Source organism: Mustela nivalis (assembly GCF_964662115.1).
Source record: "Mustela nivalis genome assembly, chromosome: 17".
Classification (NCBI taxonomy): domain Eukaryota; kingdom Metazoa; phylum Chordata; class Mammalia; order Carnivora; family Mustelidae; genus Mustela; species Mustela nivalis.
In genome coordinates, this window is record NC_139036.1 from 59,138,445 (window position 1) to 59,156,862 (window position 18,418).

Here is an 18,418-nt window from a genome sequence, read left to right on the forward strand (position 1 = left end):
GTGCAAACCTGCAGGAGCACATCTGTGCAGGGGGAGTCCGCGCCCAGCAGTAGCCCTACGTCCCACAGGGGCGCTGCCCGCATGCTCCTTTCCGGAGGCAAGTCTCGTTAGAATCCCAGGAGTTCACACCACCGTCTGGCTGCAGCGCCTCCTGCAACCTCCCCCCACCTCCTTGCAGCACGTGCACGTGCACGAGCACGCACACACCCTTTCTCTCCGTTTCTGTGCCGGGAGCCCCAACCCAGAGCGCGCTACTCACCGAGTTTCAATAGCCAGCCTTCCCGGTCTGGGTTGAAGAACGTGTGAGTGAGGTCATTCCCATCATCCTCTGGGATTTTAAAAGGCTCGTTTTTTATGCTCTCATACAGATTCTGGGGTAAAAGAGGACACTGCATGTCTCTGGTTCTACAAACATCTCTGCGCGCCCTCCCCCTCCTCTTGTTCATTCACTGGGCGTGGGTGATGTGCGTGCCTTTGTCGGGCACTGCGAGCAGAAGAACATGGCGAGCTCTGCCTTCAGGCCGCTTGCCTGAAGGCAGAACTAACGTGCCTGATGGATAATTAAGAAAGAAAGCAGCCAGGACGCCTGGGTGGCTCAGTTGGTTGGACGACTGCCTTCTGCCTTCGACTTCAGGTCATGATCCCGGAGTCCCGGGATCGAGTCCCACATCAGGCTCCCAGCTCATGGGGAGTCTGCTTCGCTCTCTGACCTTCTCCTCGCTCATGCTCTCTCTCACTGTCTCTCTCTCAAGTAAATAAATAAAATCTTTAAAAAAAAAAGAAAAAAAAAGAAAGCAGCCTAACTTGCACTCGCACTTTCAATTTCAAACTTCTAAACCACTTCCCCTCCCGATTCCCTGGCTGGGTCTCATGACCCATTTTGTGCCGGCATTCACGCAGTTAAACGAGTTCTATGAGCAGACCCCCGGTGGAGCACAGGGGTCCCAAGTCCACCGTCTCCGGGCTTCGAGTGTGCTCACCCGGAGCAGCTCCTCGGGCAGGTCTCCGCCATCGTTGATGCCGCGATTCATGGCGATGAACCTCTCCACGGTGGGCTTATCTTTGACGTTGGGGTTGTGCAGGCTGGTGTTCAACATGATGATGGCAAACGAGAGGACGTAACAAGTATCTAAAGAGAAAAGCAGCAAGAGGATCAGAAACACCCCCCAGAAGGATCACAAATGTCCAACGCAATCAAGACTAACGGCCACGCTGTCAGGAGGAGGAGACGACCGCGCACGCCTGGCCGCCGGCTAACTGAAATTATACGCCGCGAACGGAAAACAGCCAGGCACCGAGAAGTGCATCAAGCATCCAAGACTGAAAACAGGGCATTTTTCAGATTGCCTCACCGCAATCTGAAAAACAACACGATGTATAACAAAGAAAATACAAAATATCTATGACGCCACTGCCCGGCAACAACTTATTTTGCTTTTATTACACGAACAGCCGGTGCAGCGCATCACAAATGGAGCTCACAGATGCGCCCTTTTAACAGAACTGGAATCAAACAGAGACAGAGCTTTGAGTCCTGCTTTCCTGCCGCTCCTATTAGCATTTCCCCAGGTCAATAAAGCCCCGTTTCAAACGCGTACTTTCTATGTTTTTAATTCCGACATGAAACTGAAGGACGGCAGACCCGCGGAGCGCCGGCGCTTCAGCGCACGCTCGCTTGAGGACATTACACGCCACCCCGCGCGCCCAGCCCCACAGACGCACTCCCCACCGGTCACGGCCGGTTAGTGTCCCCGCACTTCGACGCTCTACTTATCAAACTTGCAGTTACAAAGTAAGCGGGCCACAGAGATGCAGAACACGATTTTTAATAGGTGCACACGGCCTGCCTCTCAGCTACTACATCGTCCATTCCCACCCCGCGCTCCTACTCCCTGGCCTTCTGGATCACTTCCGACTCTTCGCGATGCCAGCTACCGTTTAAATCCATGTTCTCGGCATGAACCCAGGTCCTGTTGTTTCGGAAACTACCGAGTACCAGGAAAGACGCCCGTAAGAAACGCCGGCCATCGGCGGGACCTGCGGCCACCCTACCTGTGGACTGGAACACGCCGTGGTTGCACTGGCAGTAGCGCTGCGCGAGCGCCTCCATCATCCGGTCGATCTTCTGAGCCTCTCCCGGTAGCCGGAAGCTCCACAGGAACTGCCTGAGTGGGAAGGACAGGCGTGTCGCTGGGCGGGGCCTCGGGGACGCCGCTCCCTTCTCCGGGAACGCGGGCGGCATTTCCCATGGGTTTTAGTACAAAGGGGTGACAGGGGACCCACTGGGCCGGGGCTTCTGCTCCCGCAGCTCTGAGCAGGTGTGAGCTTACAGTTCTACACCGCGGCTCTCTTAGTTAAAGGTACAGTACTGAAGAAAATGTGAAAAATTAAGGTTTCCTATATAAGAGAATGGTTCTCCTCCTCAGACCAACACACAAGACTGAGATAGAAATAACCCTCAGGCTGATGAGTGCCCGTCTCCAGAACAGAAGATGAGGCAGTGGAAAGAGATTTCCTATCAGCACTTTCACAGCTGACCCCCTTAAGTCCCAGACAGACCCGAGACCAACAGGTCTCACCGCGCATCACTCTCACCGATCCAAAGAGCAACACAGAACACCCCTGGCAGCGAGGGCACCGAAGGGCGGTGTCTCCGAAGATTTTGTAAAAAAAATGTGGGCACCCGGAGGGTTCAGTTGGCATCCTGGTTTTGGCTCATAAGCTGGAGCCCACCTAGGGCTGCACACCCAGCCTGGAGTCTGCTTGGGGTTCTCAACCCCTTTCCCTCAACATTCCCCAGCCTTTGCACGTGTGTGTGTGTACACCTGCGTGCACTCTCTCAAATAAATCTTTTAAAAAAAGACAATAAAAAATGAGAATTCACTCTAAGACAAAGTGAACAGCTACTGACTTCCTACTCTAGGGCAGGGATTCAAGCATTTTCTACACGGAAAATTGGAAAAATTTCAAAATATAAACATTCACCAATTTCCCAGTGAAATTTCCCAAATGAAGGACATGAGGAGGAGTTGTGTAGAATTTGCCTTCAGGATATGCTGTCATTCTGTTCTCTTTAACCAACTAGTCCTCTCGGCCATGGGTTCTTCGGGATGTCCGAGAGAGCCCTCAAAACCTCCTTCCATCAAAGCGCCACACGGGACAGGCGCGGCACCGGAGGCCTGCCTCTCCCACCTTCCAGGGCGCCCTCCTTAAGCGCACTCACCGTAGCGCCTGGACGAGGTTAAGGTCAGTGAACTCATGCAACTCCACAAATGCGTGAAGAACCTGGATATTAAACTCGTCTCTAACAGGAAAAACAAAAGACAGGGGCGGGGAGCGGAAGTCAGACCCTGAGCCTGAGAACCCGCACCGTCCAGCCCCACCAGGCACTTTCCACGCTGAGTCCCGTGGTCCCGCAGGCTCCACGCACAGCAAGGAAGAGGCCCACATTCCTCTCTCCCCACACCTCCGGACACCAGCCACTGTGCCCCAGGACTCAGCTGCCTCAGGACAGAACTCCCCCTGGCCTGAGCATGCCAGAGCTCCTGACCAGACCGCTCTGCCCCCCGTCTGGCGAGGCCTCACCTCTCCCCCAGGTAGTCGCCGATGGCGGTCTTGTTGAGCCCCTCCCCTTTGTACAAGAACTGGGCGATGTCCTCACAAGTGTTCTTCAGCAGGTCGTTCTCTATTAAGAACTGGATCCCCTAGAAGAGACAAGGATGCCGATGACACTTGCCCTGGAAACCTCCAGAACAGAGGGAAAGGGCAGCGGTAGATCGGGTGTCAGTGCTCTGCACACACAAGAAGGATCAACGGACACAGGGGGTCAGGGGAGCCCCAGCTGAGGAACCGGGGCTGAGGACGTGAGGAGGGGTCGTGTGCTCTACGTAAGGGCAAGAAGCTGTGACGGATGGCGCTGGGCTCTGAGCGCGGCAGCGACCCCATCATGGAGCCCGAGGACAGCGGCAGAACCCTCTCACTCACCTTTTTAGGGTCCATGTTAAATTTCTTCCTGCCCATGGCTACCTGTTTGTTCCTCTGCATGTTTTTCCTGTAAAACAACCCCGGAGCCAACATTAGTCCTCTGGCTGTTGAGAGGCTCGGAAAGACGAATGTCATTGCACCCACGGACTTGCTGGGGGTCTAGAAAGCGCTATCAGGAGAGCAGGGGCATACGTAGGTCTATGTGTGGAAGGTCAGCTGAAATCCTGACCCCAGCCCCATGTCCATTTGTCCCTTCTATGCTAGGGCTTTCCTTTTAACGTGATTTTACAAAAAAATCTTTATCAAGGTACCATGTATGTATCACACAATATACGCATCCTATGTGTACATCTGAACGATTTCTAGTAAGCTGACAAAGCTGTGCGGCCCTCACCATGACCAGGTATAGAACATTCTACCACCCAGTGAAGCTGTGTCACGTGAGTGAACGGTCCACCTGCCCTGTGCCCGCCGGCCGGCTCGCCCGCGGCTGCAGCTGGGGCCAGGCAAAGCGATGGTGTTGTAAGCGCTGCTGCACGACACTTTTCCCAGGTTCACTTTCACCTCCCGCCAGTGATCACCTAGGCACTACTGCTGCCGGCCACGGCACAGGGCACAAGGCACAGGACGAGAAGGGGCTACGCTGCTCGCCAACGCCAGGGACCCCAGGCCCACTCTTCACTCTGGGCATCTCCTTGTCACGGACTTGCACTGTTCTCTGCACAGATATTCTGGGCACCAGTCCTCTTTCAGACACACCACGGCAAATGTTTCTCCTTGTCTGTGGCTCACCTGTTCCCTTCTACGGTATCTTTAAGAGCATAAGTTTTAAATTTTGATAGGCTCCAATGTATCCACTGCTTTAAATCTATAATATTTTAAAATGTGAAGTTAAAAAAACTATCATCCGGGGCGCCTGGGTGGCTCAGTGGGTTAAGCCTCTGACTTCATCTCAGGTCGTGATCTCAGGGTCCTGGGATTGAGCCCCGCATTGGGCTCCCTGCTCGGCAGAGAGCCTGCTTCCCCTGCCCCCCTGCCCGCCTGCCTTTCTGCCTACTTGTGATCTAATGTCTGTCAAATAAATGAATAAAATCTTAAAAAAAAAAAAAAAAGAAAGAGAGAAAGAAAGCTATCATCCCAAACTGACAGCACGGAGCCCGGAAGTGAAGACGGGTTCTTGGGAGGCCTGCGCTTCGCTTGTCTCTAACGGCACTGCCCGCACACACTTGCAATAACAAACTCCAATGGTCTTAGGAAGCCAGACAGGGGACTTAGGCTTAGAAAAATACAGACATGTAGTGAGTTAGAGACAGCCCAGTTAGTGCATTAAATACTTAGAAAACGGTCTGGGAAGCCCATTCAAAACTAAACTCTGGAGGTCGCTGACGCTTTGGGCCGTTACCCTGCAAACCACCCTCGTCGGGTTGCACTAGGATGCCCATGTCCATGCTCTGCTCCCAAGCGTCAGGGAGGCACGAGCGAGTCCCCTGGGGCACCCACACACAGCTGGGCGCTCCAGCCTTTGGAAATGGTGCGAGTGGCATTAAGCTTTTCCTGGACTCAAAGAAAAGCACAAACTCTACAATGCAAACACAGTGGACAACAGAGGGAAGGAACGCTAGTTTGCAGAGTCCCTTAAGGGCTGTTTCGGGTCTGGGGGCCTCTGGAGTTCTCTGGCTCAGTGTCCGTCATGATGTGAGAGGCTGTCACCTGTCGGAGCCCCTGCACGGAACAGGGGGACAGAAAACATGGGACCCGTGCACTTGCCAGGGACCGAAGACGGAAAGTGCCCCCCTCCCGTATGCAGGCCACAAGCACAGGCCCGATGCTCACTGAGGCTGCGGTCACGACACCCAGTGGCCGGCTGGACAGACTCACCTTTCCTCTGTGGACCCGAGGTTTTCAATTTCATTAGCTACCTCTGCTATCTCATCCTTGAGCCTCTACAAAACAGACAGGTCAGAATTAGCAGGAGGGGCCGATGGCCGGTGAGAAGAGCCTCTCTAACAGCTCACATAACTCTCTCCAAACACAAACAAGACAAAATAAGCCAAAATGAAATAAAGTAAGACAAACCGGAGGAAAAGATCGTTAACATTTGGAAAATCCATCTATTCGACAAATACGTGCTGCGCTCCTACCAGATGGTACACGTTTCAGGGAACACGGAGGTGGAAGAGGCCACTCCTCACCTCCAGGAGCTCACTGTCTACGGAAGCTCATCATCACAGACGCTGCGTAAAATACGTACTTCTCCCCTGAAAGGGGGCTGATACAGTCTATCAGATCTGCAGCCACTACGCGCCTGTGTCTGCAGACTCAGGACGAAGGGGCCCCCGGCCCAGCCTGTCGGGCCAGCGGCGCTGGGGCTGGGTTAACACTGCCGCCCAGCCGCGGGCCACGGGAATGTCCACCCGAGCTCCCGGCTCTCTACCCCCGCCCCCTTTCATGGGTAACACCACACAGACCCTCGGAATGGACAGGCCCAGCGAAGGGGGCTTCGAGTGAGGAACGGCTAAGACTTCCGAGGAGAAGTGAATGGGGGAAGCCGGAGGGGGAGACGAACCATGAGAGACTGTGGGCTCTGACAAACAATCTGAGGGTTCTGAAGGGGCGGGGTGGGCCTGCCTGTGGTGGGTGCTACGGAGGGCACGGACTGCATGGAGCACTGGGTGTGGTGCATAAACAATGAATTCTGGTACAGTGAAGAAGAATTTAAAAAATTAAAAATTAAAAAAAGAAAGACTTCCGAGCATTTACCAGTGAAACAAAAATCAAAGAATTAATGCAAATGATCAAATCCTACTGAAGTCAACACCAGAGCAAGTCTTCCCTTTGCACACTCTGCAGCTCGGGGGTTCCAGGGCATGTTCCCTCCCTCCCCTTCCCACCCCCGAAAGCCCAAAGGCTTTGCGAAGAATTCTACAAGACTAACACCTGCTGCCCCAAGGGCTAAAATCATCCAACCAATGGCTTCTATGACTTACGTCCTACAAAGTTTCATAGTTACGCAAAGGATCTTAGAAAGATGGATGAAACCATGCTCACAGCTGAAGCATGTCGTGGGGCACGGGGCCCCGTTTAACCCTGACAGCAGCCTCCCAACAGGTGCTCTCGTGCCATCTCACGCGGAAGAAACTGAAGTTCAACGAATCCTTCACCTGAGATCACTCGTCCAGGAAGAGGCAGCGCCAGGATGGGACGTGGGTCTCGCTTAGCCCAAAGTCCATGTTCCAAGCACCCAAAACCTCACCCAAGCCGCCCTCGGCAGTGAGAAGCCCGCGTGGGAGTCAGGGGGCCTAGGCTCCCCTGGTTCTGGCAACCGAGCAGGCGGGTGAGGCTTCACCAACCACCTAAGCTAGGCCTCCCTCTTCTCACCGGGGAAACCAAGGTGGTTGTCGGTCACTACGCTCTGCTCAGAGCTGGGGCGGGGGTGGGGGGGGCGCTGGTGTCAACTCGAAGATGTCACGAGGAGACCTTTGTAAAGGACACCTGTCACACCACATGCGTCACCGCCGTGACCTCCTACCTGAATGTCGGCCAGCAGCTCCTGCTTTCTCCGCCGGATGTTCTCTAGTTCCTGGCGCTCCTCTGCGGTCAGGTCACTGGGAACTACAAGAAAGGAGGAAATGTCACTAGGAAAGCTTTATCTCACCAAAAATACACAGACTCCGAGACCACAGAAGGACAAGGACACCACGGAAGAGCCAGAAGCCGGTTTGGAAATGGGGACAGCTCCGGCTCCCTCAGCTTCCCCGAAGGAAGACAGCACCCTGCTCACAGAGAAAAAGCTCGCTGGAGAGCGCTTGCCATGGAAACGGGAGAGAAAAGGCCGCCTGAGGTCAGATGAGGTCGGCCGGGGATAAAAGGGGACTGTCCGCTGAGCCCTGGCCATCTTCAGCCCTGTCAGCGGGGACGCTTCAGGCCCCCGTGAACCCGTCTCTTGAGGCCTCAGCCCCTTCGTGGACCTCCCCACCGACCCGGAACCACTTCTGAGACTCCCTGAAGTGGGGAGGGGGTGGTCCCTGCAAAACAACATGAACACTTCTGTGCCATTCGGGGACAGGGAAGGGACAGACCAATCCGCACAGAGAGAAAAAATGCCCAGAAGGATCTAGCCCAGCCGAGTGCCGGCTTGGCTCTGAGACTTTGCTCTCTGCCTTACATGCTCTCCTGAGCCCATCCTGAGAACAGTCACTGAGAACAGTCACTGAATTCCTCTCACAGGACACGTCCCCCTCTGAGGCCACAGCTCCTCACCTCCAGGAACAGGGGCTTGGGACGGCAGCCCCTCGGTCAGAGGGGAACACAAGCACTCGGGTCAGGAAACCCTTGGCTCAAACCCCGCCTCCAACCTGCCGCACATGGCCAGCCGCCCGCCTGGCCCGCGTCCTCAGCGTTAGGGCAGACGTCGCGGCCCCGCACTCGTCAGGCTGCGCATCCACCCGAGGAAGCGCCCAGAGCCTGGCGCTCCACGGAAGCTGGAGAGCGTTGGCGACCGCAAACGGCACCCAGCTGGTTGGAGGGGACAGCAGGAGGATGTTTCCAGACGGGGTCAGCACCGGCACGAGTCAGAACCGTGGCGACTGAGCCCATGACACGGGACCAGGCCCACGTGAGGGCTGCGTGCGATCCACGCCAGAGCTCGTGTGCAAGGTACAAATGCCTCCGCAGTGCATTTTACATCGCATGCGGAACTCATTACTTGATGAGTAAAATACACTATTTCAACCGCTCTCACGTGGGCTACATACAGAAAGTAACACTGCATTTTGTGGCTCAGACTACATTTCCACCGACAGCACGGAGCAGGGACAGCGGCTCTGCCTGAAAACACAGGACCCACAACTGTGTTTCTGTGACACTGAGACACTACTGCGGTCACAGCCCACTTACTTTCCCCAAACAGTTTATACAAATCACGGAAGACAACAAGAGAGGGCAGAAGCGACAAAGATGATGTCTAGAGCACAGGTCGACTACCTCCATAAGACAAGCTGGCTTTCTTTTTAAGCAGGCTGCACACCCAGCACGCAGCCCAACGTGGGGCTTGAACCCACAACCTTGACATCAAGACCTGAGCTGAGATCAAGAACTGGACGCTCGACCAACCAAGCCACCCAGGTGCCCCTAACTTCTCCTTTACGCAGAGCTCCCCTGACCCTTCTCCAGAGAAGTGTCTTTTAAACGTCCTCAAGACGCACTAAAACATGCATCTGCGATCACGGCCTGATCTGAATACACAACAGTACCAAAAATGTACCTTCTTCATGGGACAGCCACTGGCATTTTCTATCCTTTCCCCTTCGTTCTCTTCACGGTGGCTGGGACGGCACAGCCTAACGCACCGAGTCCCACAGTAGGAGGCACCAATGCCGGAGGCTGGAGGCTGCCGGCAGATGACGGAAATCCGGCCCGGGTCACCTTCCAAGAATGGCCTCGCTGCATCCCTGGAACTCCAGGGAGCGCTCACAGCGCCGCCTGAGCAGCTGGACCCGGGACACGTCAGCTCAGGGCAGGGTGCCCGCCGCTCCGGGGCAGGAGACTCTATGGACACGTGCTCCATTCTCGAGAAAAGCACACTTGAAGGAGGCACTCTAATTTCTCTCCATCTCACAGAGCAGACTTTGTAGCCCATGAAGACTGGAGGATCCCTTTAAGAAATAATTTACTGAGATTCTAGAAGACAAATATTCTTCTAACATAACATGGTTTTGGAAATTTGAGGCAAAAGTTCATTTGTAATAGTTATTCCATGGGGGAGACTAACCAGGCTGCGGTTCTGAAGGCACACGATGGTGTAATCAGATCACCGCGTCCCTACCCAAGCAGAGGCAAGACTATAGCCCTCGGACGAGGCTGATGAAAAACAGACCGAGCATGGAGAAAATGTGCATCTCAAGACTTGCTGTGCGCCCGGAGAAGCTAGTGTTTCTCCTTCCAGAGTGGAAAATCTCTGCGGTTGCTTTCTTCCCAGAACCTCACGCTCACCCGGTCCTGGTTAGCCTCGGCGCATGACCACTCTACGGGAAGGTCACCCTTGAGCCTCTGGGGCACCGATTCAGAACCTGCTGCTGATCCTCCCCTGCCAGCACAGGATCTTGGAAACAGTAAAGGAATCTTTTAAAAGCTATAAACTTCTAACACCAAAAAGGCATGGAGAGGGGCCTATGGCAGAAGAGGTTTCAACAAACTTCTGGGACAGAGAGCAGAGTGCCAACTCCTCCTTCCGGGGGCCGCGGGGGCCCGTCCCGGCCCGGTCTGCAGAGCCCGGCACAGTGCCTGACAGAGCAAGGCTGCGGATGTCCGCACCCCCGGCCGAACAAAACCCCTGAGCAAGCAGCTGAGCCGGGAGACCGGGCACTGCCCTTCCGGCGAAGCCGGATCCCGCCAACCAGACGAAAGCAGAGCCTCGATGCACACGAGGCCCGCCCCACACACGGAGCACCCATTCGACCTTCTGCCACCGCGTCTTACACCCACAGAGACGGCGGAACCTGCACCCCAGACGAGCACCAGCAAGGCAGGGAACAGAAAACCCATCCTGGAGCCGAACAAAAGAAGACTTCAAAAGAACAGAAAACTCTGGAAAAAGGACAGCTAAACAAGACGCTCCTGGAAATTAAACGCATTTTTGTCCCCCAGCTTCCTCCCATCAAAAAGGGGTTAAAAGATAGAGGCGGGGCACGTGCAGAACTAAGAGCAAAGAGACCTGAAGACAGAAGCAGAGACAGACTCACTCGGAGAGACGCTCACTGTAAAAATGCCCAAGTCAGAGGATTCGAGATGATCCTAAACCTCCATGAGCAGGAAGGGGAGGAGGTGGCCGGAGTGACAGTGGGAGATGGAGGAGGGGCTTTCGAGGGTCTAAATAAAAATGACTTTGACCCTAGAATTAATTCGCAGTCGATGTGGAGGACAAAACAGGATCATTTCAGACACAGGAGAGCTCCTTCGGGAGGAGGAGGAGGACACCAGGACGGGGCAGGAGCAGCCTCGGGAGCCCGAGGGAGCGCGCGCACACACACACACGCGCGCTCTCGTGTGTGGACGGGAAGGTGACCAGCGGCCGGCAAGCAGCCCATCGCAAAGAAGGGACGGGAAGACCACCAAGGAGCATTTCTAAGATGTGGAGGCATCACGGGGCCTTCTCTGAACGAACAAAGAGGATCCCGGGACACAGAGCAACAATGAAGGAGATCGTGAGGCAGCCACAGCGGGCAGCGTTCAGGGGAGGAGGCGAGGAAGCAGAGTCCTCTGGGCCTCCTCGCCGGGGGCAGCTCCTGAGAGAGCGCCAGGCCGAAGGACCCCCGTGTAGCGGTGCGCGCACGGCCTCTCAACCTCTGGAGTCGGACCGCAGACGCGGCCCGATGGGTGCCCGCAATCAGTCGTGCAGGCCAGAGCGAGGGGGCGGGCGGGGGGGCGGGGGAGGCAAGGCGGGTCCCCACGGCACCTGCTTACAAAACCAGGGACAGAGCTAACAGATCAACGAACAAGAAAATGAGGCTGTAAATAAATGAAGTTGTAAATATGTGTATGCAAGTTCCAAAAGCGGACACAAAGGAACCAAACACTGAGGAGCCATCCAGAATGGACAGCCAGAGTGGAGAGAACCATGTGAAGTGGGAGAGGTCGAGGGACCACCTCCGACTTTGACAAACCCATCAGTGGGATGAGAACATTAACATGCACTTGGCAGCTACCAGAAGAGAAAAGCCAGAAAAAGTGAATGGCTAGCGGCTGCTTCTGGGGAGTGGGTCTGCGAATAGAGAGGTGGGTCCTATGAGCTCCTGAATACTGGCTCAAAAAATACATGTTGGCACTACTGCATTTTAAAAAAGGTTTTATTCACTTTTTTGAGAGAGAGTGCACACAAGAAAGCTGAGGTGGGGGCAGGCAGAGGGGGAGGGAGAAGCAGGCTCCCCACCGAGCAGGGACCCCCCCCCGCCACCCCAGGACCAAAGGATCATGACCTGAGCCACCCAGGTAACCCAATACTACTGCACTTTTAAAATGGAAACTTTGTGAAAACATTCGTCTGTGGTCCCTAGAGAAGACAGGCCTTCTGCGACCCAAGGTCAGAAGGGATCAGCACCGGCTAATCTACAGCAGGAATAAACAAAACGTGTTCCCGCGGGCGCCGACCTCCCGACATCAGCCGCAGGATCTCCCTGCCCACCGCGTTCCAGCCTGAGCCGCCTGCGGCCACGGCACTGCCTGCCTTTGGGTTCAGCAAATCCCCCGAGAACTTCTTTTACAGAAGGGCTGGTTTGCATCTCATCGGTCTCACGCAGTTCTCCCTGCGACAGGAAACAACCCAGCACCCTAACCCACGTTCCTCCTGCACCGAAACTCATCAAGGGCAGGTCACCCCCTCACTTCAAGCCCTCGTGCACACACTGCCCCGGAGGAAAGTCAACGCCATGGAGAAAATGCTTCCCTTCACTTAACAGCAGAGAGGATCCAAACCATGGCTGGGGAGGGAGGGGGTCTGGGACCCCTCGGATGGGGCAGGCCATGCCAGGGCAGTTAGGCAAGACACAGTCGCACACACCCCACACCTCACGTGCCTGGAAAAGCAGCCTGGGCCCCAGCGAGGGCATGTACCAGTGCCACGGCTTTCCCTCGAAGCCATGAGGGTTAAACAGAAAAGATCGGCTGATGGGCCAGATGGCAGAGAAACAAACAACTCCTCCTCCCCCGAATGCCACGTGCTGCGGCCACGCTTCTGTGCCAGGAAGGCGGCTAAGCCCCCTTCTCTCGAAAAGAATGGCAACCAGTGAGGCAGCGGCCCAAGCACAAAAGATGGGGGGCAGAGCGCCTGGGGGTCTAAAGGCCTCTGGGACGCACTCCTGCGAAGGTTAATTTACAAGGTGTCCCCCTTCCAGCAAGGGGGCCAGTGCAGGATGGGCCCTCCCCAGTCCCTTGCGGGGTTCCAATTCAATGCAGGGGATTAAAGTGTGGACAACAAGGGACCATTGTGCTCAGCTGTGAATAGAAAACCCACACAAGGGAAGCTTCCATTTATTTCTTTATTTAAATGTTGCTCTGCAGATTTTACCAGTCGCAGAGCCCCAGAGCCGCAATGGGCTCCATCCAGCACATACAAAGGAGGACTGTCTTAAAGGGACAGCTCCCATAAACAAGCACATGGCGGCAATCCCGCTGGGCTCAGCGGCTCCCCCTGCCCGCCCCCCCCCTCCGCAGGCAGGAGCAGGTGCCCAGCAATCCGCCATGAAGTCCGACCAAGAAAGCAGTTCTTCTGAGAGCAGTTCCTGCTCAGCAGGAGCACAGGCGGCCGCCGGCCAACACGGACCACTCTGCCCTACATCCCTGGCAGTGCCAAAGGTGTGCTTCGGGACAGACACCACTCGCGGAGGTCCTCCGGCGACACCAGAGCCCTCTGCCTGGCTGGAAAACACGCCACTCGCCTTGTTTCCAACCGTGACCATCCACTGTCGCCTTCTTATATGTAGTCCCTGCCTCTCAGTGGGTAAGAGGGGTCCAAATTTAAACCAGCACAGCAGGGAAATGTTTTAAGAAGGGAGGCCAAGAATCTAGAAAGGTCCTTCTCCCCCCACCCCCATGCCTGGAGAAGGTAAACAGGCAGGAGAGAACACCCTAGACCAAGTTCCCACCCAGGCTAGGGAGGGCATCAGTGTGTCTGGACACGCCCCGGGACCAGAGGTACCCGCTGGCGTGAGCAGGGCCAAACCTTCGCAGATCTGTATGTTTTATGAGACTGAAAATACACAGCTTCAGACACCCGACTGGGAGCCCCGGCTAGAACAGAGCAGCAGTGGCAAAGTACATGCTTTCTCATACCCTCTCTACAAAGTGCTGCCAGAGAACCCAGCCACTTACAAAAGCTTCTGGGTTTGAGAGGACATATCTGGGACGCTGTCCATGGGAGAGAAGGCGGTTTCCTCCCCTCCAAAGACTTAAAAGGTGGAAGGGCCTGCGTCTACCAACCTCAGACCTCTGCAGATCCTACCGGTTTGATGCCTCACACGGCCGCACCCGATGGGCTGAGTCACCTGGTCTCCCAGGAAATCCCAGTGACTTACAATGTGAAAGACTCAAGAGATTAGAAGGAACTCGGGCACTGGTCTCCACAGTGCCCGAGTTCCTTCTAATCTCTTGAGTCTTTCACATTGTAAGTCACATTGTAATCTCACATTTCAACAAACTTGCACAAACTTCTCAATCCCAAGCTGACACCGGAGGACCTGGGGTCAGATCTTTGCGGCAGGGATAAGGCGGCGACCCACACACAGAGCAGCTCTGAGTAAAGAGCGGCACAGGGACACGGAACACAAAAAGCTGCGGTGACTAAGGAACTGCAGTGAAAGCCTCGGTTCCGAGGCAGAGACAGGCCTCAGGACGGCTGGCACGCCCAGAGGGCAAACAGGGAGGACGCACACAGCACAGCGACAGGACCAGAGCCGGAACCCGGCTGCGCCGGTGAACCACCAGGGCCGATGATCACATCAGACCTTTACAGAAAGTCTGCTGACTTTGGAAAACCAAGGACTCTTCCTTCCTACTAAGTCAAGACCAGGCATTCTTTCTAACCTGCATACAGTGTCATTCCACGTCAAGAAGGAAGGACAGCCTGACGCCAGCTACAGCCCAGATGAACCCTGAGGACAGCAGGCTCAGGGAAAGCAGCCAGACAAAAAAAGCCACTTGCTGTAGGATTCTACCTCCCTGAGGTCCCCAGAGCAGCCAAATCCACAGACAGAGAGTAGGACGGAGGCTGCCAGGGGCCGGGGGAAGGGAGCTGGGGGGGCGGTGCTGACCGGGGACCCAGTTTCCATTTTACAAGGTGGAAACTTCTGGAGCCTGGCTGCACAACACGGACTATCCGGAGCGCGACCGAACCGTCTGCTTGCGACCATCAGTTTTACTTCGTGTGTACGTCACCCTCATGAAAAGTGAATGAAACATACGGAAAGTTAAGGGCAGTATCCTGACTCCCTGATTTCTGCTCACTGTGCTCCTGTCCCCCGACCGACTTACGGCCATGTCTCACCACCAATTTATGGCCTAGGAGATTTTCTTTTTTTGAAGATTGATTTATTCATTTTCAGGGTGGGGAGAAGGAAGGAGGAGCGGCAGAGGGAGAGACGGTCCCAAGCCGATTCCCTGCGGAGTGCAGGGAGGGGCCTGATCTCATGACCCGGAGATCGCGACCTGAGCTGAAACCCAAAGTCCGACACTCAACTGAGACACTCAACCGACGGAGCCACCCAGGCGGCCCCGCCTAGATTTGAAGGAACTTGTGCACGAATCGCAGAGCAGGAGTGAGATCAGCACGTGGCCCACAGCTGATACTCAGCACAGAGAGGCCAGCGTCCCTCTAGCAAACGGCCATGTGAACATTTACTAGTCCAGTTTAACTTCTGTCCACACGAAAGCCACCAAGTCTCCTATGTAGGAGGAAGGACAGATACATTAATGATTTTACTGCCATTTTCTGCATCTTTAAGAAAAACTCTGTTCCAGGGAGGCGCCTGGGTGGCTCAGTGGGTTAAGCCTCTGCCTTCGGCTCAGGTCATGATCTCAGGGTCCTGGGATCGAGCCCCGCATCGGGCTCTCTGCTCGGTGGGGAGCCTGCTTCCTCCTCTCTCTCTGCCTGCTTCTCTGCCTGCTTGTGATCTCTCTCTGTCAAATAAGGAAATTAAAAAAGAAAGAAAAAGAAAAGCTCTGCTCCCGCCTCAGCGGCTCATTAGTCCAGAGCGGCTACCCAGGGTTGAGGGTGGGAGGAGGACCCCTGCTGGGGGCACTCCTCGCCAGGCCATTCCGGGATCTCCGGCCAAGCCCCTCACCCTGCCCCAACTGGAATGGGCGGTCATCATCACGGCCCTTCTCAAACGGGAGAACAGGTATCAAACAGCCCCACAGATGCCCAGCTGGCTCAGGTATTGGGGCAACTCGAGATGGCAGGGCTGCGAGTTCGAGCCCCATGGTGGGTGTAGAGATCACTTAAAAACAAAAGCTTTATTAAAAAATGAAAACACACCCACACAGCCCCATACACTTAGAGGGAAAAAGGGTATTCTGTCCTCTTACCTTACACACAGAAGGGAATGGACACATTTTATCCAGGAAGTCCTAAAACTCCAGCACTAACCAGCCAACCAAAGGGAGATGAGGTCAAATTTCAAGGTAGTAAAAGAGACGAAATCATAAAATTGTATCCTCAAAGTTTGGTTTAGAAAAGCAAAGTTAGGGGCACCTGGGTGGCTCAGTGGGTTCAGCCTCTGCTTTCAGCTCAGGTCATGATCCCAGGGTCCGCTGAGCAGGGAGCCTACTTCTCCCTGCCCCCCACCCCCCGCCGCCACCTGCCTCTCTGCTCACTTGTGATCTCTGTCAAATAATTAAATAAAATCTTAAAAAAAAAAAAAAAAAGAAAAACAAAGTTAACATCTGCTTTCAATGAAAGGTAAAAACTAGAAACAGTCTAGAAACCCTCTCCACCTTTTCTCAAGCCTGACAGCGATAAGATGCACTCCGGCTGGAGTTCTGCGGCAGGGTTCTCTCAGGCTTCAGACTTCCACTCTCTGTCTGCAAGGCTGTCTTTAAAAGGATCACAGGAACGGAAAGCAGAGCTGGAACCAGCTCAGCAGGGGACAACCATTTTCTTGCCTGGCCCCCTTAAGACAGGAGGCAGAGTGCTCAGCTCTTGGGGAAACCCTGGGAATTCCCTACACAACAGACCAAGTCATCTGCACTCGCCACCTCTTCTCCCGAGGGAAGGGCTCCAGGAACACCCCTGTGCCCGATGCGGTACCCCTCCCGTGGCACAGCTGTGTGGCCACACCCCTTTCAGTCCAAAACAGAGGCTTGCGGGGGGGGGGGGGGTGGTTTAAGAGGTCAGTTTTGTCTCACTTCACCTGCTCCGAAAACCTATTTGTATGCCAGCTCCTGGTAAAACCCTTATTTTTTGGCACACTAAAATATTCTCTGTCCGTCTGATCGCTGGAACGGACCCCTAGGATGCAATGAAATGTGCAATTCCAACTCCTTTTCTGGGCGTACTGCTGGGAGGAGGACTAGCCACTCCCAGGAGTGGTTCCAAAGTCCTCAGAGGCACGCGAAGCTCACGGGCTGGGTCCAGAGCAGAGAGATCGTCCTGCATCCAACCCTCTCTTCCTGCTGTCCTGTTCCTCACCTCGCCGAGCCGGGGCCACCCAAATTGGCCATCAGCTTGCTCCTGAACCTCAGGCCTAAAAAAACCACACTGAATACTGGAACATCTACCCCAAGAAGCCAGTGGAAAAACCCTAGGAGGAGAGAACACGCAGAACCCCGAGGCGGTCATGCAGAGAGGGCCGCGTGCGCAGCACATCATCGGCTGTGCTGCTGGGGGGGGGGCGCAGCAGAGCATACCCGAGCGGACCACACTCTCCGCATGATGCCCCGCGCGCCACCACCCGGCCTCTTACCCAAGGCGAGTCCCCTCTCCGGCAGCCCCCGCAGCCCCCGTCAAAGCCTGGGCCGCTCGCCGCTCTCCGCTTCAGAGGCCATGGTGGGCCGGCACCGCGGCCCCACGGCGCCAGACTCCCGGGAGCTCCCGCAGCCCCCGGCGGACGGAGGGACGGAGCCAGCAGGGCATGTGCGCCGGCACAACCAGGGTGGGGGAGGCAGCCCGGGAACAAAAGCCGAGTGGAAACCTTGGACGGAGAGGGAGCGGGAGAGAGAGCCGGTCCCGGCGGGGACAGAGATGGCCGCGGAGCTGCGCCGGCTGACACTCGGCTGTGTGCGGCTCGGCTCAGCTCCTCGCGGGCGTATTTCCATGAATGCGATTACAGCCGGCCCCTCCTACTGCCCCCCACGCGGCCTCCTGGGGGAGGGGTGCAGATCGCTCGCAGGCTGCGCTCGCTCTTCTCTACCCCAGAAGCAGGAGGCTGATGGCTGCTTCACTGAGAGGATGTTAACCCTTCCCTGAGGTGCCCTCTCCTTACTGAGCAGAGACAACGGGGCAGCCCCACGGGGCGGGGCGGGGGAGGCTGTTCCGTCGCACTCGGCATCTGGCCACCCCTCCTCCTGCCCTGCACCCCGGCAGCAGACAGTCATGCTGACCAAAGGCCCCCATGCTCCGGGGCCCAGGCCTCCCGTCTCCACACAGGTGTGCTCCGGCCTTTCCAGCAGCGGCCTGGCCTCCCACTCCCACACGGGAGGTGGCAGCACCACATTCCAGCACATTCTGGTTAGCGGCAGCTCGGCGAGCTGATCTCAGGGACAGTACCGTAAGGTGGCCGTTGACACGAAACATCACTGCAGCCCAAGAGCCGTGGCTCTCAAACTCAGAGGACCCGGGGACAACCCACGGGGCACCCTTAAACACACAGACTTGGAGCCCCAGCACCCAGGACGTGGGTTCCACATTAGACCGGAGCACGAGATGACCCGAGGCAGCTGTCTTTAG

The 18,418-nt window shown here is 55.7% G+C and overlaps 1 protein-coding gene and 1 long non-coding RNA gene across 9 annotated transcripts in view; one reads left to right on the top strand and one right to left on the bottom strand.

Moving 5' to 3' along the window:
- CYTH1 (cytohesin 1) overlaps positions 1–18,418 on the bottom strand; it is a 75,965-nt gene that overhangs the window by 13,183 nt on the left and 44,364 nt on the right. For 4 of the 8 annotated variants that reach the window (XR_014304500.1, XR_014304501.1, XR_014304502.1 and 1 more), the window contains exons 2-9: positions 7,514–7,596; positions 5,863–5,927; positions 3,985–4,051; positions 3,586–3,704; positions 3,224–3,304; positions 2,053–2,165; positions 981–1,129; positions 256–371 (exon numbers count right to left, since the gene is read on the bottom strand). Coding sequence is in view for 4 of the 8 variants with exons in the window: in XM_082705502.1 (XP_082561628.1) it covers positions 259–371; positions 981–1,129; positions 2,053–2,165; positions 3,224–3,304; positions 3,586–3,704; positions 3,985–4,051; positions 5,863–5,927; positions 7,514–7,596 (790 nt within the window). In the remaining 4 variants the exon portion in view is untranslated. Of the gene's footprint in view, positions 1–255; positions 372–980; positions 1,130–2,052; positions 2,166–3,223; positions 3,305–3,585; positions 3,705–3,984; positions 4,052–5,862; positions 5,928–7,513; positions 7,597–17,435; positions 17,812–18,418 lie in introns of those variants that run through there. The other 4 variants (XM_082705504.1, XM_082705503.1, XM_082705505.1 and 1 more) reach the window with 3 other exon arrangements.
- LOC309850932 overlaps positions 15,274–18,418 on the top strand; it is a 180,482-nt gene continuing 177,337 nt past the window's right edge. The window contains exon 1 of the long non-coding RNA XR_014304537.1: positions 15,274–15,591. This is a non-coding gene — a long non-coding RNA (uncharacterized lncRNA). The remainder of the gene's footprint in view (positions 15,592–18,418) is intronic.